The sequence below is a fragment of the Hyaena hyaena genome, unplaced genomic scaffold, assembly GCF_003009895.1.
Source record: "Hyaena hyaena isolate Hyena2069 unplaced genomic scaffold, ASM300989v1 scaffold_457, whole genome shotgun sequence".
Taxonomy (NCBI): domain Eukaryota; kingdom Metazoa; phylum Chordata; class Mammalia; order Carnivora; family Hyaenidae; genus Hyaena; species Hyaena hyaena.
Window position 1 is genome coordinate 880,738 of NW_024081088.1, and position 23,629 is coordinate 904,366.

General features: G+C 37.6%; 1 protein-coding gene across 6 annotated transcripts in view; it reads right to left on the reverse strand.

Moving 5' to 3' along the window:
* Nucleotides 1-23,629, reverse strand: part of TRPC4 (transient receptor potential cation channel subfamily C member 4) — a 138,237-nt gene that overhangs the window by 14,526 nt on the left and 100,082 nt on the right. For 4 of the 6 annotated variants that reach the window (XM_039253649.1, XM_039253647.1, XM_039253646.1 and 1 more), the window contains 3 exons: nucleotides 14,451-14,764; nucleotides 5,481-5,676; nucleotides 2,066-2,260 (listed from right to left, as the gene is read on the reverse strand). In XM_039253649.1, coding sequence (XP_039109580.1) covers nucleotides 2,066-2,260; nucleotides 5,481-5,676; nucleotides 14,451-14,764 — 705 coding nt within the window. Of the gene's footprint in view, nucleotides 1-2,050; nucleotides 2,261-5,480; nucleotides 5,677-14,450; nucleotides 14,765-23,629 lie in introns of all 6 variants that reach the window. The other 2 variants (XM_039253645.1, XM_039253648.1) reach the window with 2 other exon arrangements.

The following is a 23,629-nucleotide window of genomic DNA, read 5'->3' on the forward strand; positions in this document are numbered from 1 at the left end:
GAACTTTATTTTGGGGCCCAGAAACTCTTTCTAAATGTACATACTCCTGCTACAGACAATATAAGGCAATATTAATCATTCATATAATTCAAGGGATTGATTAAATAAACTCCTGAAGAATATGATGTGAAGAAAGAACAAGTATATTTTGTGTGGAAAAGAGTAAGCTGGACTTTGGCTTCCCTGAAACCTTTTTCTGTTTATCTCAAGGAAAACGTTATTTCTTACAATGTTGTCACAGCATCTTGCATGTGACATATTGTAATGTTAAATATATAACACACACGATAGTAATACGTTTTCATAGTTGTACCTCCCATATTAGAAATGATGGACTCAAGGACGGAATGTGTGCTTTTGAACCTACCCCTCTCCCCCAATCTCTAGCTCAGTTAATGGCTGGCACATGAAATGTGTGCAATAATTGCTTATTAAACCTCAGGCATTATGTTTATTTTACAACCATTTTTAAATAATGTAAACCTATTTTTTAACATAAGTCAAGCATTTGGAGTAAAATAACTTCAGTCTTTCTAAGGTCAGTGGTAAAATTTATCAGTATGAGTATTGCAGTCTCAGACTTCATCATAATTGGACTTTTAAGATCAGATTTGGTTTCTAAGATCAGATATATGTTCAAACTTTAGTTCTCCAAGTTTATGGGGTAGGAATTTATATAAAAAAAAAAAAAGAATATGACTACTTCCCCAAACCACGTTTCTGCTATACGCTCTTGCCAGTCAATTTTATCCTTAGAATTAGAAATGTGACTGGCGCACCTGGGTGGCTCAGTTGGTTTAGCGTCCGACTTCACCTCGGTCATGATCTCGTGGATGGTGGTTCGAGCCCTTCATCTGGCTCTGTACTCACGGCTCAGAGCCTGGAGTCTGCTTCGGATTCTGTGCCTCCCTCTCTATGCCCCTCCCTCCCTCATGCTCTGTCTCTCCAAAAATGAATAAATGTTAAAAATTTTAAAGAAAAAAAGAAATGTGACTGACATGGCAGCAAAATCAATGCCACTGTCAGTAGAGGAAGCCCCATTTGATGCTGAGAACAATGCTTATTAGGCAATGAAGTTAATGAGTGAGAAGGATCACTTAGGGCATAACTAGCAGTCATAAACCACTTGAAATAAAATTATAGGCAAACTTAAAAATGTTAGTAACTAGGATTACTTGGTGATTCTAATATAAAGACACATTAAAATACTTCCAAAACAATTTCTCTGAGCAAGTCAAAATAACTAATGAACATTAGAGTAGGAATTCTCAAAACAACACTATGAGAACTTTGAAAATTGGGAAATTAAGTGAGAAAGAAATGAAGAATCACTTGTCCCATGTCAGTGGTTTGGCTGGGACCAAGTCCTAAGTCCCCATCTCTTCTGATGGAATCACTTGAGCTCTTACTTTCCAGCACAAAAGGAACTTTAATCCTACACTGTACCAGGAGTATGGCTCTGAGGAGTCCTAACAGTTTTAAGCAGCACAACGTCTTGGTATTTAAAAAGATTGGGAGTAGAAGCAAAACGTTGAGCAATTCAACGTATTCTGAAGTCCCTGTGCTGGCACATGGCACAGCATTTTCAAGTTTATAATGTCCGTCTCATCATTTAGTTGAGACATTTTTGTCAAGCATTAAACGCTGTGTGCCAGAGCCCATGTTTGGCGCTAGGAACACGAGATGACCAAAATACCCCCCGCCCTTGTAATCCAGAGACAGTAGACCACGAGAAGTAAGGCCACAAATAACCAACGAATGCAGTTCTGAAAAGAGCCGAAATTAGGGTAGCAAGAGACGGCGTGTTAGTTCCCCAAACCTCGGCTGGTGGGTCCAGGAGAGGTGTGTGTGGGTGCGGCTCTTACTAAAGTGATGAGGACGCCCTCACTGGAGGAAAAGCTCTTAGTTACTCAAACAGCGTCTTAGACATGATGCAGCAAAAGGACACCAAATGCAACCAGCAAGAACAAAAGGCTAAAAATGCAAAAATATCCAACAAGAAATACAAATATATTCAAATACACAGTTTAAAAAAAGGACTAATACTAACATGCTGTGTTCTTACCCCTATCGTTCCAAAACTTTCAGGCTTTCTTCTCATCTTTTTCTTGCACAGGTGCGTCCATATCCATTTGATCAGGTACCAGAGGGACTTGGGGCTCGGGATGACATTGAAGGGAGTGGGCAGAGTGCCTCCTTCTTCGAAATAACTCATCCAAAGCTTTGTGCGTGCGAATTTCCATTCTATATCTGCATGGTCCTGAACGGGAGAATATGACAACTGCTGATGGGCTTCTTAATTACTAAGGTGAGCTAAACCTCCCAGAGAACCTATAACCTGGCTTGCAGCTGTTCTTGTAATACTAAATTGCTTATGAAAACAAGACTGACTCCTGGAGGTAGCCATCTAAACATTTCAGATGATGGCTTACCATGGTAAAGAGTCACAGCAATCTTGTCAGTTTTTATCCTTCCTTCTTCAGTGAAACAGACGCCCAAAGTAACTCCATGTTAAAGAGCCTGCAATGATCAGTTACGACTTCATGATTTTCATTTCCTGCACTGTAGGCTTACATTAGCCCAAGTGCACTTGATTCTGGCCCCAAACAGGCCTTTATGTCTTCCCCGAGGCCTTGAATCCCTGTCTAGGTGAGTGACACCTTCATGGATGCTCATTGCTTAGGCTTCTGGTGTTTCCAGGAAAAGTCTTAGCTGGTATGTTTCTATGTGAATAATTCTTGTCTGCCTTTAGGCCACAGGCACAAATTCAGAGAGAAGCTCCTGTAACAAATGTAGAATGGGGCCTCTCACAGCACCGAACACTAACATAACCTTGTCCAAATGGCACCAGACAGGAGTATGGTCAGTGGCTGCCTGCAACCCTTCATAATTTATTAATCACTCCACTTTATTAATCTCCTAGAAAAAAATTAAGAACATGTGTGGCAATTAGAGATAGGGCAGCCAGTCCCCTCTTAAATTAGCCACAAATCTGATTGAAGCAGAAAATCTGGGAAGTAGGAGGTGGTAGAAACTAGGCATATCAAAATAGTTTATTTTAACACATTGATATTATAAGGAAGCACTCAGATTTTAGAGTAAGAGTCACATTAGACCATGCTTCATTCTAATATTCCTAAATGGCTGTGTGCTAATGAATGTATGCATTGCATATACATTCTACCCTGAGAAGTGGAGAGTTTCGTCTAGACACTGGACAGCCTGTGCTTTCAACAGGAATCGGCGTATCTAAAAAATGTGTGGCGTTCACTGTGTGCTTTGCAAATGTCTGACTGGATGGACTGATCAATAGACAGAAGCCCAGAAGCTCCGGTTTCACCCCCCAATCCTCTCCCCTTCCTCTCCTCGAGTTCTCTCTTCTTCTGTTTCTTTCTAAACAAGCGTATAGATCCTGCATTAATGAAGACAAGTATAAATGTTTGCTGTAGTCATGGAGGCTGGGCGTCAGTAGAATTAGCTTAAGCTAATAAAAAGGCAGTCACTTTGATAAAGAGTTGGCCTGTGAGTAGATTCTGCTCTTCCTGATTCTTAAGGAGTCACAAATTAAGGATGATCCTGACCTCATTATGTTCTCTTCTTGGTATTACAAAGCAGACTCTTCCTGGGGCGACTGTGTGGCTCAGTCAGTTAAGTGCAATTCTTGGTTTTGGCTCAGGTCATGATCTCACGGTTCGTGAGTTCAGGCCCCGAATCTGGCTCCATGCTGACAGTGCAGAGCCTGCTTGGGATTCTGTCTCCCTCTTTCCCTGCCTCTCCCCTGCTCACTCTCTATCTCACTCTCAAAAATAAGTAAATAAACTTAAAAAGAAAAGCAAACTCTTTCTTTGTTCTTGATTTGGGATTCTGAGAGTCTCCAACAAAATCTACAGGAGAAAACCTGGCAGTGAGATGTTCTATGTTGGTGATGACCAAAACCATCTCTGTTATCCTGGTGAAAATTAAATAGTTGGCATATTCATGCACCAAGAAGGCTCCCACCAAGATGTGAGCTACACTTCTCTCAGGTTCTCAAAGCCTCCTCTCTTCTCAAGTAGTTTTAGAGTTTAAGCTGAACAAAACCAGAGCTTTGAAGATCATTCTCACTTCTTTAAGAAATCATCTAGAAAGGTAAACCCTAAAAGAAGTAAAAGAAAAAAGTCATACTATCCTTAAGTAATGCTCTCTTCTTGATGAAATCAATACATTTGATATTTTAGAGAATACAGATTGTATATACAGCTTCTCTGTATGTAGTTCGATAATTGGAGTCTTTCTAATTTTTTTTGGAAGGATGGTCAGGAAAATAGAATCCGTGTTTCGCAAATGCACTGACCAGAAGATTACAGAACTTCTAAGCAAATACACAGAGACTATCTTAAAAAAAAAAACACACTTGCAAGATGCTTAAACGAAGCCCCATAAATCGGATATTCACCTGTAAATCCTGGGACTCTAGGTATACTCAGCACGAATACTTTGTGAATCAGAAAATAAAAATCATCTATTCTTATGTTTTATGTAGTTTTCCATCTGTGACAGGTATCTTGTCTTACAGAAACAGTTTAAGTAAAATTCAGAATGCTGTTTCTTAAAATAACAATAACAACACTCCAGCAGTGTAGCAACAGATTCAAAGATGCAATATAATTGTAGTTATTTAAGGAGAAAATTATGGTTATAAATTATGCTTATAAAATGCTACTTGCCTCAGGTATAAATATGAAAAACTTAAGTGTATTTCATTCTAGTATGGGTTTGTTTAGCTGCTATTGCTAGTGGCCACTGGTATGTATGTAAGTTTGAGGGGATAAAGAACTTTGTCTTTCTCATTCATTGCTGTATTTCTAGTTTCTAGAATAGTACTTGGTGATAGAATAAGTTCTCAATAACAGTTTGTTGAATGGATGAATGAATGAGTGAATGAATAAGTAAAGTAACTGGTTTACATTCTAGAGTTTCAAATAAACATATGGCATTGTGTACTCTACTGTAGAATTCAGGGTTACTCTTACCTTGCTTTTTCTGGATTTAAGAAACTGAAAATACTGTGGCGTTTCCCCTCAGACTCCCCTCTAGGCTAGCTTTTGTATCTTGTCAGGCTGGCATAAGTTTGTTTATACCAAGATTGGAGGTTAAATGGACAGAGACAATGCAAAATCCAAAGGGCGCTACATAAAGATGAGCCACTTGTATGTAATTCATACTTCCTCTACTGCTTCCATAGCCACTGACTGCCTGGCAAGACAGATTTATTTTACTTTATAATCATCCATAATATGACAAAAATAGATTAGTATGTAGCCAAATATGGTATAATACTGTTTAGAAACTTGCAATTAACCATTTATATTATAATTCTCTTCTGTCCCATCAACAGCCAATTACAGGCTGTATTTCCTATGGTAAATAAGATAGAGTATGGCCAGGAACAACACATTCTAGGGGGAAATATTGAATTAAAACAATGTTATTCAACTTACAGCAATGAGTTGGTAAGAATTATTCATCATAGCTATTAACATGTTGAGTAGGACCACCAGAGAGATGACATTGTACGTTCCAAACATCGTGGCACCAACAAACTCAGTGAATTCATGCTGTGCTTTGACATTGGTCACATATAAATTGATGAGCCCAAATATTGACCAAAATAGGGACTGGAGTGTCTCAAATAATCTGTAATAAAGATAAAATGACACTAAGAGCTATATTAATAGAACTATTATACAATAAGATAGAACAATAGAACTTGATTACTGTTATGTATATTTGCTTAATTTAAAAAAAAACAAACTTAATAAAAAGTATTTAAGAATCACAAAACTAAACTTAATAAAAGTTAAAGAAAACTGCCTCCATCATACAGCACAAATAGTATACTTAATTTTCTTAGTTGTACGTAATTTTCCCAAGATCTTTGAAAGCTGTTTAGTTTCCTAGAGCGAGGACAACACATCTGACCCTCAGACTGTTTCTGTATGGCTCAGGAGTTAAGAATGGCTTTTGCTTTATCAAGTGGCGGGGGAAAAGAAATTCAAAAGAGCTACTTTGTGACGTGAAAATTTTATAAATTCACATTTCAATGTCCAATGATCGTTAAAGTTTTATTGATATACAGCCATACTCATTTACTGATGGATTGTCTATGGTTTCTTTTGTGTTGAAATGACAGAGGTGAGTAGTTGCAACAGAGAACATATGGCCCACATAGTCTAAAATATTTGCTATCTTTTTCATAGAAAGCTTGCTAACCAGGATCCTAGGGCATTAAGTGAGGTTAATAAATGATATATATTCAAGCTGAGTCTTTGAAAAATGTCAATTCTGATTTTGCTTCTGGGTTGTAGAAGGATTGAAAGTAAAGTTATTCCTGGATTTCCACAATTACAATTGTTGTGGAAATATATATTTATTGTGAAAATAAAGATAGTGAATCCTGTAAGATGTCAAATATCAGCATGCTCAGATAATGAAATTTGCTAATTTTTGTTCAATTTCAGGGAACATTTAATTCATCCCTGCCAATTAATGAGCTCTGATGTCTTACTGAAAGTACAGTTTCCTTGACTTAGTCCAAGGAGCAGAGTAAGATGAAAGGTGTCTGAACCCAGATGAGGAACTGTTGGTTTCAGTAGGATGGTGGTAACATCTTAGTATAGTGTAATGAAAGGTAACAGAACTATTAAACTCTTTGACACATGGCTAAAATAAGACTCTAGTCACATTATGTTGTAAAAATAAAAACAAAAACTATTCTCATATCTGGCCTGGTGACTAAAAAGGTAGGATGTCAGGGGTCAAGTGACCCAAGGAAAGCCAGAGGTTAATGGCCCAGACTGACATGAAAAATCTGGCCCAGATTTTCTCTCTATGAAAATTTATCTTAGAAATATCAAGAGAATGAGGTAGTTGCCAAAAGGGGCCCAAATGACAGAACTTATGATGGAGAGTCAGGGTCATTGGAATGATGAGAAGCCAAAGGTGGAGACAGCACAAACTAAGGAACAAAGAGCTGAAGATAAATAAATAAGCCATGTAATAATTAAACACTGAAGAAAATATGCACGGAATAGATGACTCACGTTAATATTGGTTCTCGGAGTCAATGAACTCGTGGTCCAGTGCTATGTCATCTCCTGCCCTTCCTGAAGCCAGGGCTTGCTCTACGTTTTGCCCTTTCTAAGATCAATCCTTGTTCAGAGGATCAAAGGGCTCTAATCCTGTACAGGGTTCTTGGACCAAATTCCCGTACTTGCAACAATCCATGAGTTTCTGGTCTGTATAACTAGGAGAAGCTAAGGATATCTCAAGTGACATTCAGGGTTTCTTTTCTCAAATTTATTTTCTGGTGTTTTTTTTTTTTTTAAAGGAAACAATTTCACATTTTTAATTGTATACAATTAAATTTTAATTATAGGATATGTAATTATATATTGATTTGTTTTGCTGTAGCTATTCAACAATGGAGCAAATTATCATAAAATGAGAAGGGGGCTGATCTGATCTGCCTGTCAGACTTTGTCTTTCTAGCAGGGATGGGCACGTGAGGAGTTGGCCATGTATTCTTAAAGGGCAAGCCAGAATATGTCAGGTCCTAACACTATCAGGACAAGTTTCATCTAATTCATTGGCCCTAGGCAAAAGCTCTTCTTAAGTTATTCTTTGAAAACTATCTTAGGAAATAAGTACATTTGACCCAAGGCCATACTTTTCTTATTTTTAGTAGCTTTAAGGACACTTTCTAAAATTAATGACTGTGTCATTAGGGTTCAATGTGAAATAACTTTGTCCTTTCTTTCTAAATGGTGTATATTTTCACTGTGAATATACAAATGTAATTCAGATGGCTTTCCTCTGACATCAGCAGCAGTTCGGAGACAGAACTAGAAATTACATAATGTCAGTGCTATAATCAATTATATAAAATGTCACATAAATCCCATAACAGTTGCTTTTTTAAATGTTCAAGAAGAAACAGTGATGTAGAATAAATGGATTGTTATTATTGTATAATACTGATTTGCTTCTGTCTAAATAAAAACTGATTATTAGAGAATATTAGCAAACCCTTTGGCAAAACATTTATTGAGATTTTTAATTAGACTTTGAAAAGGAAGAAGATTCAAAATAAGATGACATTTTGAGATTAATTCTGGATTTTGTTCCTATTTTTAATTTTCTTTTCCTTTCTTCAGTGAAATGAATCAGAAGTGAGATTTACAGTATAGTTCCACTTATCCAAAACATATACACATTGATCAATTAAGACCGTAGTATATTTAGAAAAACTAAAAAAAAAAAAATATAAAGGGGGACCTGGGTGGCTTAGTCAGTTAAGCATCCGACTTCAGCTCAGGTCATATTTCACAGTTCATGGGTTCGACCCCCGCGTCAGGCTTTGTGCTGACAGCTAGCTCAGAGCCTGGAGCCTGTTTCAGATTCTGTGTCTCCCTTTCTCTCTGAAACAAATGCTGTCTCTCTCTCTCTCTCTCAGAAACAAATAAAACATTAAAAAAAATTTTTAAAAACCCATAGTATCAAGAACTTGGTGTTTCTTATTTATATTATTATGTTAATTATTCTTTTGTTATATACATTAAAAAAATCTGTTAACATTTAAAGCCACTGCTTCTAGAAATGTTTCCACAATTAGTTATTCCCAAGACTATTGACAGCAAGATTGCCCATTGAATGAAAAAGTCATTCGCTGCATTACATCTCAGACTGCTTTTATATAGCAACTATTTTCCTAATTCTTTGGTGAGAAAAGAGCAGAGTGCAATGCCACACTTAATAAAATAATACTTAGCCTAAAATCATAGTTGACTAAAGCCTGGAAATTTCTATGGTTGATGCTATAGCACTGCTTTCCTAAAGATAACATTTTTGTCTCTTGCTCTTTAAAGATACTTCTCAATTGCTACTTTAAAGAAGTAGCTTGTTCCCCAGTTAAACACTTACAACTAGAGAAAAAGAACAAGTAAAAAGGTAATGTACTCCACAGTTGAGGTTTCCTTCTATCCTTTGAAATAAAAACAATGAGGAAACATAAATTATCATAAGACACATCTGCATATTTTAGTCTTAGTTTATAAGGAATAACGTAATACTTAAACAAATAAATGAGCTCAGTTGGCCAGTTCCAATTTTGAAGAATTTACCTCCAATAAAGGTAAAAGGGTTTTTCTTAATGAGACAGTATCTGTCACAAAGCCCATGCCCCTCTCCTCATGTCCCTCTTCCCTTAGCCAGAAACTATTAATTTAAAAATGTATGTAGAATAATTTCAGTGACTAAATGTTTTATTTTCTTTGGATCATGCAGGTCTTACCATGTTAAAGAGAAAACAGCCAGGAAGCATGGAAAGAGCAGAAAAAAGTGTCTATTTGCTGGTGGGGAAATGAACAGAGAGACATAGAAGACACAGAGTAGTCTGTCCAAAGGGCAGTTGGACTTACAGATCTTGAGAAGAGAGATCTCTGCTGATGATAGGAATATAGGAGTCATCCCTCTGAGATATAGGGCTGCATCCATAAGCACAGATGAGTTTTCACAAAGATACTGTAATATGGCCTGAGGACAGTCACTAAAGCAAGAATACTATTTATTTATTTATTTATTCATTCATTCATTTAAATTTCTTTTTAATGTTTATTCATTTTTGAAAAACAGAGAGAGACAGAGCATAAGCTGGGGGGGGGAGGGGCAGGGGGTGCAGCACAGAGAGAAAGGGAAAAACAGAATCTGAACCAGGCTCCAGGCTCTGAGCTGTCAGTGCAGAGCCCAACTCAGATCTCGAACTCATGGACTGGGAGATCATGACCTGGGCCAAAGTCAGACTCTTAACTGACTGAGCCATCCAAGCTTTATGGCAAGTGACTATTTAAAAGCAGTAACTGCAATATAATTATCAGAGAACAGTGAGAAAAATCAGAGGAGTAAAAGATGAAGTATAAAGACAGAGCAGTGTTGACATTGAAGGAGGGCAAGATTTCAAAAGCAAAAGTGTTACCAGGGTATAGGATGCAGAAACATTAAATAACCTTTAAGGAGATAAGTATCCCTTGACAGTGGGGATAAGGAGGCTCTAGACATTTTCTAGAGTAGTGTTAGTGGACTGATGGAGGGAGCAGCCAAATTGCAATTGGATGAAGAATGAATAAGAAGAAAACAAGGTGTCTTTTTCAGGCTTCTTTGAAGGGTTGTTTGGATAAAGGGAAGGAGAGAGACAGGGCTGGGAACTAATGGGAAACAAGGCTCAGAGTCTCAGCATACAGTTGTACCCTGAATGGAAGGAGATGTGGAGAGGAGCCCTGTGACCTATAGGTGGGAGATCATGCCCCACCACTCCTGATAATGACAAACAGATGTAACACAGCTAGCATTTTAAAAATTGGATTCTACAGAGGGCACTGTATTACGTACTTTACATGAGGTATTATATTTTTTAATCCTCAAATGGAATAAGATCTCTGAGATAGTGGACAGTAAAAAAAAAAAACACGTTGAAATTTATGGAGTATTATAAATTATAGACATAAATTTATAGAAAGAAATTATAAAAATAAAATTGAAGACCAACAAAAGCAAAGAAATAAGATACAGAACAGGAGCCCCAGGGCATCACTAGACATCCTCTCACAGTGACTGACACCCTTTTTGGGTGTCAAAACCAAAACGGGAGGCATCACCATCCCAGACTTTAGCCTCTCCTATAAAGCTGTCATCATCAAGACAATATGGTATTGGCACAAAAACAGGCACATAGACCAATGGAATAGAATAGAGAACTCAGAATTGGACCCACAAATGTATGGCCAACTAATCTTTGACAAAGCGGGAAAGAATATCTAATGGAAAAAGATAGCCTCTTTAACAGATGGACAGCAACATGCAGAAGAATTAAACTAGATCATTTGCTCACACCATACACCAAAATAAACTGAAAATGGATAAAGGACCTGAATGTGAGACAGGAAACCATCAAAACCCTAGAAGAGAGAAAGCAGGAAACAACCTCCTTGACCATAACCGCAGCAATTTCTTTCTTGACACATCTCCAAAGGCAAGGGAATCAAGAGAAAAAATGAATTACTGGAACCTCATCAAAATAAAGAGCTTCTGCATGGCAAAGGAAACAATCAATAAAACTAATAGACAACTGACGGAATTGGAAAAGATGGTTGCAAATGACATATCAGATAAAGGGCTAGTATCCAAAATCCATAAGGAACTCACCAAACTCCACACCAAAAAACAAACAATCCAGTGAAGAAATGGGCAGAAGACATGAACAGACACTTCTCCAAAGAGGACATCCAGATGGCCAGTAGACACATGAAACGATGCTCAGCATCCCTCCTCATCAGGGAAATACAAATCAAAACCACACTGAGATTCCACAGTGATCACGCCGGTCAGAGTGGCTAAAATGAACCAATCAGGAGACTCTAGATGCTGGTGAGGATGTGGAGAAATGGGCACCCTCCTACACTATTGGTGGGAATGTAAGCTGGTGCAACCTTTCTAGAAAACAGCGTGGAGGTTCCTCAAAAAATTAACACTAGAAGTCCCCTATGACCCAGCAGTAGCACTGCTAGGAATTTACCCAAGGGATACAGAAATGCTGATGCATAGGAGCACATGTACCCCAATGTTCATAGCAGCACTCTCAACAATAGCCAAAACATGGAAAGAGCCTAAGTGTCCATGAACTGATGAATGGATCAAGAAGATGTGGTTTGTCTATACGATGGAATACTACATGGCAAAGAGAAAGAATGAAATCTGGCCACGTGTAGCAACATGGATGGAACTAGAGGGTGTTATGCTGAGCGAAATAAGTCAGGCAGAGAAGGACAGATACCATATGTTTGCACATATAGGTGGATTAGGAGGAAGCTAATGGAAGACCATGAAGGAGAAGAAGGGGAAAAATAGTTGGGGAGAGGGAGGGAGGCAAACCATGAGAGAGAGAGACTCTTGAATGCTGGAAACAAACTGAGGGCTGGTGGGGGTGGGAGAGAGGGGAAGGGGGGGTGATCGGCATGGGGAGGGCACTTGTTGGGATGAACACTGGGTATTATATGTAAACCAACTTGACAATAAACTATTAAGAAAAAATAAAAATAAAAAAAATACTAAGTTATTGCTGTATTTTTTAGTTTTTGAATAATTTGTTGCCTGTAGGTTTTCATTCCATTATCTGGAAAAAAATCAGGTAGAATACCTGATTTGCTTGGGCTGAATGATTAGGGCCTATAATGTGCAATTATCTATTGTTTTTCATGATAATAGAGGACACGATTGTTATGGGCACACTAAAATAATACACAATCCAAGTAATTCAATACATTTGCTTCTAGAATACAATTTATACTAGATACTTTCGATGGACCTGCTTTGACAGATCTTAAAATTCGTTTATGATATGTAAAATCATTTAGCATGAAACCAGTAACGGGGCAGTGTGATTCTTAGGAATTTAGGGATCAGAAATTAGGATGGGGCTAACTTCAGATTAATCAGATGTCTGAAAAGGAGCTGGATCTTGGAATAAAAGCTGTTCCCTGAAGTAGACACAACCCGCGAGGTAACTCAGTTCTAAGTGCTGTGTGGAAGTTCTTCCTGGAAGACAAAGCTTGGAATCAAAGGATATGGCAACCCAGGGAGATGGGTGGTCTTGGCAAGTGATGCATATACTGGCTTGTACCAGGGCACACAGTACAAAATAACAATGGACTTGTGAAAGCCAAGGTGAGCAGAAGAGCTCTTCATCAGAAATCCAGAGACAGACAGCAGACAGTATCTAGGACATTTGTTAGAGGCTGAATTCTAGTCTTTGAAGGGGGAGGTTGGTGCAATCTGATCCTTGTAAATACCTATTCTGTTGCCCGGAGCAAACTACCAAGTCAAGGGGCACAAAGGAGTGGGGAAAGATCTCAGAAAAATTGAGACACAATTCAGGGCCATGCTAGTCACAGACATTGCTACAAGGGGTTTCATCAAATTCCTCCCATCCAGGGTCAGAAAAGGGCCTGAGGAAGATGACAAGGCTGAATTAGCTGGCCAGGCTGGACTGCTGCTGTCAAAGAACAAAAGAATCAAGGCTGAGAGCAAGGGAAGCTGGGATGACCTTTTGTTTTCTCTGTGACTCACGGTTTGTATCAAATCTATTTCGGAAAGGATCTGAGGAAGTTAACGCTGAGATTAAACTTTTATGTGCAAAGAAGCAGATGTTGATTAATTAAAATGGAGCTTTAAATATTGGGATCAAAGAGAAAACAGATACAGAATTGAATCGACACGAATATTTTAGCCATCAGGGACTTAGTTTATATGGAAGTTGTTGAGTTCTTTTCCTACTTGAGAAATGACTGTACTCTCTTATTTTACATAAGATGCTATAATGGCCCGAGAATAGGGTATGATTTTTAGTCCCCTACAAAATAACCATGTATTCACTTGCCATTCCTGTGTAGAGGGAAAGGACCTAGACCTCTTCATTCCTCTGCTAATGAACTCTTTATCACAGTTGTGTGGTGATCACGGTGGGAAGGAAATGGACACAGGCATGGAGAGGGGTATTTTGTGAGGACTGTGTGAGTCTCAGACATGGGGACATGGGTCTCTGCTGTCAGCAAACCTGCGTGGGATCAACAAGAGACTGACACTGAACGAGCCTGTGGCTCATCAGGTGTAAGGGCACAGAGAATTTTGTGTGCCTAAGTATAGCGGCTCAGGCTAGCCTGGGTTCGTAGTTTGGATCATTTCTATAAGCTTACATTTTTTATGTAGGAAAATAAAGAATGAAAGAACAAGCAAAGGGACTTTCACATCTGGAAAACACAGAGGAATCCCCAAAAAGTAGTTGGATCTTCTCACATGATTGGTTTACATATATTCTGTCTTGTAATGTGCTTGTAAGCTGCCAATAGGGCAGAGGTTCCCTCTTTATTATACATTTTATTTTAATTTTTTAAAATTTATTTCTAGGAGAGAGAGAGAGAGACAGCACGAGCAGGGGAGGGTCAGAGAGAGGGGGAGACACAGACTCTGAAATAGGCTCCAGGCTCCGAGCTGGCAGTCAGCACAGAGCCCGACGCGGGGCTCGAACCCACGAACCGCGAGATCATGACCTAAGCGAAAGTCGGCCGCCCAACCGACTAAGCCACCCAGGCGCCCCATATTATACATTTTAAAACCCAATATATAGCTTTCCTTTATATGAGGTCACTTAAAAAGCCATTTTACTAAGACTTAAAATAAATCTACGGGATATATATATTTTTTAATGCCAGAGGGATCCATTTGTATAGAAAGCCATGTTAATTCTGTTTTCTGCATTAAGCACAATTTCCTTTGCAACGACTTGTCATGGTTCAAATTCATAATGTGATACACTCTAAATTCCGCACAGCATTGCCAATAAAAGTGTCTGTCCGACTTACGTTGAAAATGCATTGTTCTGCTTTTCACATCGTATGCCTTTACAGCTTAACCCTTTTGTTTCTTCATAATAGAAATACAATTGATTTAGGCCATTTGCAAATGCTAGCAACACAAGGCAGTATATGAACAGGAACTTCAAAATGTCCAGGAGCATTCTTCCCAGAGATATTTGCAGAGGCCCCAGATGAGAATTTGCAGTAAACAATGAGATCAGGCGCAGGGAACTGAAGATGTTTGCGATGGCAAATAAAGCTTCAGCCACCAGAGTGGGATGCCACATGTCCCAAGATTCTCGTGGATTAAGAGCACTGTACTGGAGAGAAAAGAGAAAATAATACAAACACATACGTATATGACTATGTCAAGTTCAGGCCAGAACGCTTTTTCAGGTAGATCTAGCATCGTGGCCTACTGCCCTTCACAGTGCCTCACACCCTCCTCGATGGCGGCAGCAATACTCACCTACACAAAAATAAGAGATTATTAAAGCAATTTATAATTTACAAGCTTTAATCAAAGTGACCTTCCTGGCCTGTCCTTGTCATTTGTAGTATTTGTTACTATGTGAATTACATCTGACCTTGACTTTTCTGATGGAACTTTAAAAAAAGGAAAATGTTACATAGAAAAAAAATCTGATTTTATATGAGGAAAAGCAGCAGCACAATAACAAAGAAAGCTACATTATAAAGGAAAACTACAAAATTTTGAACAAAATTACCAGTGGCTTTACTTACTGTATTGGACACATTTGCTAAGTCTAGATATACATGCCTGTAGTATACAAATTACATATAAAAGAGTGGAAGTACTGGTCCAATTTCATTGGAAATAGGAAAGACCAATATGGGTATAAATGTTGGTGTTTTGTATCTGTTATATCCTAAATGCAGATAAAACCCAACTTGGAAGTCATCCTGGAAGTCAATGAATTGTTAATTTTTTTATATTTAATATGTAGGACATGTGATATTTACTTGAAGATTCCTTAATTAGATACGGTATGTGATTTGAGAAAAAATATTTGCTACATTAAACTGTGGCCAGTGATAATTTAAAAAGTAAGACTTAGTCAATTGAAATGTCAGCTTTAAATTATCTTGACATTGCGCTGCATACAACGCAAGATGAAATTTATCCCTTGTATTATTGAGGTAAATTTATAGCCTTTTTATTTTATTTATTTTATTTTATTTATTTTATTTTTTTTACAAATAGTTTATTGTCAAATTAGTTTCCACATAACACCCAGTGCTCATCCCCACAAGTGTCCTCCTCCATGCCCATCCCCCCCCCCATCCATCAGTCCTCAGTTTTTGTCAGCATTCAAGAGTCTCTCATGGTTTGCCTCTCTCCCTTTCCCCCATTTCCCCCCTTCTTCTCCCCCTTGTTCCTCAGTTAAGTTCCTCCTAATCTTCCTATACGTGCAAACATATGATATTTGTCCTTCTCTGCCTGACTTATTTCGCTCAGCATAACACCCTCAAGGTCCATCCATGTTGCTACGCATGGCCAGATTTCATTGTTTCTCATTGCCATGTAGTATTCCATGGTATAGATAAACCACATCTTCTTGATCCATTCGTCAGTTGATGGACACTTAGGCTCTTTCCATGTTTTAGCTATTGTTGAGAGTGCTGCTATGAACAATTTATATACTTTTTAAACAAGGGGGTCAAATATGCTCTTTGAAATGCTGTGTCACAAAAATCTATAATTAAACTTGTGTAGGAATAAAACAATAAGTTGATTTCTCTTCTTCATACACACCCCTAAAAAATATGTCTAAACAACAGGTCTTTTTCTGAATAATCATGTTAGCCAAAACAGTTCTACTTCTGTTCCATCAGAATATCAGAATACTTCTATTCTTTTTTATTGCATTTTCTACCAAAGACCTTTACAAATGTTAATTAATTCTATTGAAACCAATAGATAGTATTCTTTTAATCGCCCTGGGGACAAAATACATCACAAGCTCCTGATTTTGTTCAACATTCAGACTCTTGCTTGAATGACAGTTTAAAACAATACAATTTGAGCTCAAGGGAAAGTATTTTCTATTTTTAAATGCTGATAACTGCTCTTGAACATTCTTAACTTCAGCATAAAATAGCTAATCACTGAAGATTCATAAAGAATTAAAAACTTCATATTTTTTATTCATTATAACAAGTATCAGAGTGAGGGTTTATGGTATCAACCACTACCAATTTCTTTTTTTGTCCCATATATGATGTCACCTCTTCCTTCAAAGACTAAAATCACCTTCACATTCTTTTTTTTTTAACTTCTCCCGAAAGACACAGGACCCCCACTGATGGTGAATTCTATATTCCTCTTTCTCTCTCTTTAAGCTAATATGGCTCAGGACCATATCTCAAAATGTACAAACTATGACACAGTAAGCATTCTTAAGGATGTGATCTTTTCACTTGAAATTCCTCATAACATTTAACACAATGTCCTGCACATAACGGGCTCAAAAATTTTCTCCCATCGGGTACTTATTATCCAGTGAGGTTGAGAGGGAAGCCTAATGATAAAAATGCTCTAAGAGATTAAGACAGAGTGCTGTGGTAATAGAGAAGAGAAAGTGATAAATTCTGTTTGGGGCTGTTGGGATCAGCCATGAGTAGAGCCTATATGTTGTTCAAGCAGTAAGGGTCCTTAGATGTTATGGAATCTACTGGAGATGCTATTCCTTGGTCTAGATTTCACAGGCAGTTGGAGGCAGTTGGAGGCAGAATCCATCATCACATGGTGAGATGATACTTCAGATCCCTTCTTAGCAAATTGTCTCAGCTGGGACTTGCAAAATCATGAGGAAGGTTTTCATTTTACAAATCATGAGATGCTAGATTCTGCCCCAGTATAAATACCCAAGTCTGCTTCAAAGTCTAGCACTTCTGGTGATTGTTGGGAAACAATGCTATGTGAATCTGTTCACATTTATGCCTGGTCAGGGCTTCCTGAGCAAAACATTGCATGGCTGTTAAAAGATGTCTGAATGGCAAATAAGCCTTGGAAGTTAAATATAGTGACTTTCTGAGAGATTTGGAAACATCTCCCCTGGAGCCATCTGCTTAGATTCTAAGGATAATAAAACTAGGGACCTTTGCCTCCCTTGAGAGAATTTGTTTACTTTAGAAAGCTAAGGTCTTTCTCTCTCTTTCTCAAGGGGGAAGATGGGCAGCTGGTCCAGCTGCACTCTATAGCTCTGAGATTCACAATTTCCCTGTTCCCTCCTGTGGTACCAACTCCTGCATGCGAAGGGTACATCTGGCTCTCATCTGTCGCCCTGTGGGGAACTGGAGCATAGGGGACCAATGTGAAGATTGTTATGTAAGTAAATAATTTGTCTGTTCTCTGATCCAGAAAGCTTGTTTCCTGTCAGGATTAAATAGAGATATAAACATTTAGTAATTAGCTCTTGATTTCATTCTTTTAAGTTCTGCTTTTTAATTTCTCTCCTGTCATTCATGCATACATTTAACTTTGGTTTTCTTTTGATCCTTCTTTCTCACTTGCTCCTTAAATAACTGAGTTTGCTTTACAAGCCTCTTCTCATTCTATCTACTGTCCCTGGTTGTTTTCAATGATCTCAACTATCAGTTATGTGCTGATGACTCCCAGTCCTACATCTCCAGCCTGGATGTCTCCTCTCACAGTCATATTTTATATTCCACTGCCTCGTTGACTTTTCCACATGGTTATCTCACAGGCATCTCAGGTGCACAGGTCAGAATTGGAATTCATGCTCTGTTGCTCCTCAAGCTCTCTCTCCATTTATATTCTCTGATCTTTTTTTAAAAAAAAATTTTTTTTTAATGTTTTTTATTTATTTCTAGGAGAGAGAGAGAGAGACAGCGTGAGCAGGGGAGGGTCAGAGAGAGAGGGAGTCACAGACTGAAACAGGCTCCAGGCTCTGAGCTGGCAGTCAGCACAGAGCCCGACGCGGGGCTCGAACCCACGAACCGCGAGATCATGACCTAAGCGAAAGTTGGACGCTTAACCGACTAAGCCACCCAAGCGCCCCTATATTCTCTGATCTTAATGAGTGGCAGCAAATCACTCACAGCAGAATTGGAGGTTGATCCTAGATTCTTCCTCTCCCAACCTGCAGGCTCTAAACTGAAATCTCATAGATACCACTTACTCCTCTTCATTGGTATCCTCACTGTCTTAAAAGGGTTCCTCTATTTCCCACAGAAGTTATTAAAATAGCCTCCAAACATCTCTCCCTGCCTTGTTCCTTATTTCCACGATGGCCTATTTCCTCCAGAATTGTGTTTTAAAAGGGCCAGTCAGACCACCTCATATCTTTCTTAATGGTCTTTCTTCAATGATTCTGCAATGTCTTTGAGATGAAATTCCAGTTTTTCAACGTGTCATTCAAAGCCTCTGGAATCTAGGTCTTGACTCTCTTCTGAGATTGACCCATTTGTATTCAGTTTGGTACTTGATGCTCTGATTCAAGCCTTTGGTACTGGTCATTCCACAGATTGCCCTCACCTACTCACCAAAATATCAGGCCTTATGTCCAGAGTGGATTTAAATTTTAATTTTTCTGATTCTTCAGCTGTTATGTATTCATTAAATATGTTTTGAGTGCCTACTCTGCACCAGACACCATCACAGCGGTGAGCAAATGAAATGCAGTTTATGTCATATGAGCTTACAATACAGTGAAGAAAACAGACATTAAATAAGAAAAGCTAATCTTTTCCTTGACAGATGAATGGACGCTAGGATCCTGCTGACCTGAGCTGGTAGTTCCATGTGATAGAATGATCCTTGAAAGAGAAAGATCAAGCCTGTTAATTATACTTGAATTTAAAAAATAATTAATTGATTTAAAAAAAAGGAAAAAGAAAGACCAAGAGCTACTCTACACATTGAAGCTCTTCTAGGGCCATCGATTCCTGATTTCCTCTTTCTCTCAAGTATTTGATTTTTAGTATAAATGTACGGTAGTTTGGCTTTGTTTGAAGCCTTCGTTTTTACTCAGATTCTTTTTAAGAGACTGGCTCCTTTGCAGACCTATATAATAGTATACTCAACCTTGGATTACCTGTCAGTTTTCCATGTAGGGAGCTTTGTCTAATGCATTTTCAGAACTGAACATCTAATAGAGTGCTTTATATATGATGGGAGGTCAAAAAGTATTCTAGGGTGAAGAATCATAGACACATTCATGGTTGTTAGAAAAGATGAATCATTTGTAGAAATGTGAGTCTCTTAATAGCTGGAATATGGAGAATTTGGAGATAGTGATGGATCTAAGAGGAAGTTGGATCCAGGTCATGAACATCTTAGCAGAGCATTAGGAGAGGAAGATGAGCTGAATCATAATACTGGGATATATATATGTATGCATATATATATATATATGTATGTATAGTCTTTGATGCATACTTTAAAAACTCAAGTAATCTATAAAAAAGTGAATAAAAAATTAAATTGATACAAAATGTAACTATTTGTCCTATGAGAGTAAACAGAAAATGTATACTGGTTTTAATGTTTGATTTATAATGTGAAAATCTTTCCCTTTCCACAAATTGGTTAGATGATGGGGTAGTGAAAGACAATAAGAAGGCATATGATTTTCTCCTGTAACAGATAATACTAGATTAAACAATTAGGATTTAAATCTCTACAGAACTCTGTGCCATAAAACTAAAGAATATCTAGAAAATTCCATAATTTGGAGAGTATACTGTAGTTATAGCATTTGTGAAATAGAAACGTTTGCCTCTTTTCTAGCTGATAAGAACAGGAGAGACAATGAGCTATATGCTTACAACTATTTAAAAGAATGGTGATGAAAAATTCCATCATGACTGTTAAAGTAAATGCTCTTATCCATAATAAATTGAATTTTTGAAAGTATTACTTCTATTACACAGTGTAATAGGCATAGGAATTTAGTCATTTCTACCACATGACTGAAGATAAATATGGGACAAATTGTTCATATAGAAAAGGACTGGGTAATATTTAAGAGAAAACCAATCCTAATGAAGATAAAGTAATATTTTTGAAGACTGCCCAGGCATCAACAAGCTCTGGATTAACTAATATTTCAAACAGAGTGAGACAAGGAAATGGTTGACAAACCTTCTCCTTCGATTAACTCAAGAATTAAGAGCAAATGAAAAAAAAAAAAACTAAAAGCTTATAATCCATCAACTGTGAAATGTGCAAGAATCAAGGTATTTAAGGAACCACCACAAAGCCTTGCATGTGAGGAGAAGACTGAAGTCATACACTTTTGTACTGTCTATGTCTGTACGATATAATGCCATTGCACTGTACATAAAAATGAAAGACAACTACTGAGTGCTCATATTAAGCTCTGTTCTATGACATTAAATGTGTTTATTAATGTAATCCTCACAAACATTCTATAGGATTTGATTATTAGTGTCATTTTATACATAAGAAAATTGGGGTATATATTAAGTTTCCTGCCCCAAATCACACAGGTCGGAAGTGGTATCAGTGATATTCAGATCAAGTATGGATCAGAGCTCAAACCACGACCTTACATAGCGGGACCCTTTGGGGTGTGTGTGTGTGTGTGTGTGTGTGCGTGTGTTAAAATCCCCTCTAGATGAATGAATTACAAAATGATAAGTCAATTAAGCAAGTGTGGCCCTAAAAGTTTCTCCTTCTTGATAGACCAGTTACAGACAGGTTTCCATTTTTGTAGACTAACAGCTGTTTTGTCTGGATCCATGGCTTGGCCAAAAAGACCTAGCGTTGAATACTTTCTCCCATTTATGACCTTCAGCCTGGATGTAGACCTTGTACAATCCTGCAGGTATCCTAGCTTGGTAATCTTGCCTGCCCATAATAGGCAAACTATTTACCAGAAAACAGCATCAGGCAAGTCCATCTGCCTTGTAGTTCATAATTAATAAATCACCTATTTTGTGGCTTTTCTCTATTTTTTTTTTTTTTTTGAAATCTAGCTCTCTATCAGCTTCCCCTATGTTCCTTTCTCTACCTCAGGCATTCATTATCATTTGACTCATTCTCTGCTTAAATCTCATTAATGGCTACTCTTTATTAACAGAGTACAACCCAAATTCTATAGCAGGATGTGAAAAGTCCTTCCTATCCTAGCCCTGTCCCCATTTATTGGATCATTTCTCTTAGATATTGACCTCCTTTATACACTCAGACTTTTTTGCACATTGTGTCTTTTCTCTCTGGAATGCTTACGCACGTTCATGAACCCAGTGGATGCCTCCTGGCTCTGCTTTCCAGGACACTTCCAGTAGAGTTTAGTTCCTTCCTTGATGCGACCATAGCCCCTGCTGGAGACCTTATCATATGAGAAGTTCTTATTTACATGCATTTTCTTTCCGTCACCTGATTGTGGACTGCTTGAAGGCAGGGGATGTACCCCAAGCATCTTTGCATTCTCAGCAAACAGGTGAAAACATGGTCTCTTAGTGTGCTCATGGAAATTCTTATTGGTTGATTCACATATTGGCTGTTTGCATTATATCTAGCAGAGTCCATTTTTGTACACAAATACGGCACCTTTTCCTAAAATAGTAACTTACAAATTATTTAAAAATTAGCATGAAAAATTGAACGATAAAATAAAAGAAAGGAAAAGTAAATCAACAAGCCAGCATCACAAAGTAAGTGCTCTTTTGATTACTATCATCATTCAACAGGTAATAATATTGAGACCTACATTAAAACTTGCCCCAAATCATGCAGTTTTCATGTGGTAAAGGCGAGTGTGAATCCAGAGCTCAAACTTTTTTTCAACTAGCATAGAGTAAATGAAGAGGCATAATAAAGACATTTAAAAAGATAAGTCCAATGGACTCATAATATATGAAGAAGAGGGAGGACACAGGAGTAAAAGAGAAAGAAGAAAAATTAACAATGCATGCGTATTCTATAACAGGCACTTAGATTATATCAACTCATTTACTTCTCATACCAACAGCAAAAAACAAAACTTGCTAGTCTCCTTATTTTATAGATGAGGCATAGAGAGGTGAATAGGTCCAAGTTCACATAACTAGTAAGTGTTGGAGGAAGTGAGCCCAGAAAGCATTACCCATCAAACTCTACCCATGCAATTCAAGTCTTAGTCACACAAACTAACCATTCAGAAGGAGCATTTCGTACTTTACTTTTGCAATCACAGCTGGACTCCTGTGACCATAGTGTGTAAACAAATTATATTTCTCGAAGATTCCATGTTATTTACATCATTGTCATCTGAGGTAATTTCTGTGCACTTTTCCATCTCCTTTTTACTCCTTTTCTCCTTCTTCATCATATGGGCTGAGTGAGTTGAATTTTAACCATAATTTTTTCTTTGGTGTAGTATAAGGAACAATGTTTATATTTTAATATTAAGATAGAGATGTTGCATGTATATGTACTATAAATAAACACTATACAATGTAATATATAGAATGTATTCTGTATCTTAGTATAGATTGTATATGTACTATATATAATGTATAGGTACTATATATAAACACTATACAAATGTAATATATAAAAGTACTCTGTATCTTAGTACAAATATTGCATATAAGAAATAACTGAAAGAAGTTCTTTTTGGAATCAGTCTCATACCTCTCTTAGCTGTTGAACTGAATTATATAGTTCAGCGGCATTCTATCTTCCTTAGACCAGTTACCTCAGCATCATCTGATGAATTTGCTACAAATGCAAATTTAGACCCTCTCTAATACTCTTAATTTAGAATCTCTGGGGATGGAGAAAAGGAATCTGTGTTTTAGAAAGCTTTCCAGGTGATTTTTCTGTACCTGAAAGGTTGAGAAGAATTGCTATAGTTCTATCTACCAGAGTTTTATATCTGTATTGGGCCACACACACACACACACACAAAATCCCAGATATATTATTTTCTAGTAGAGAGATGGCCAAAACAACTTTATAGGCATACTTCAGGATCATTACAAAGAAAATAGAAATTGGACAGATATTCACTGAACAATAGACTGCCCATCTCCTACATAGATGCATAACCTCCTTGGTTAAGATAGTACTTTCTGCCTCTTAAGGACTTCAAGAGCATTAACCCAATGCAGATAGGAAAACTTACCAAATTATGATTCTATTCTTAAAATATAGCTTGGTTTCCACGAAACTGGTAGGCATGAAATTT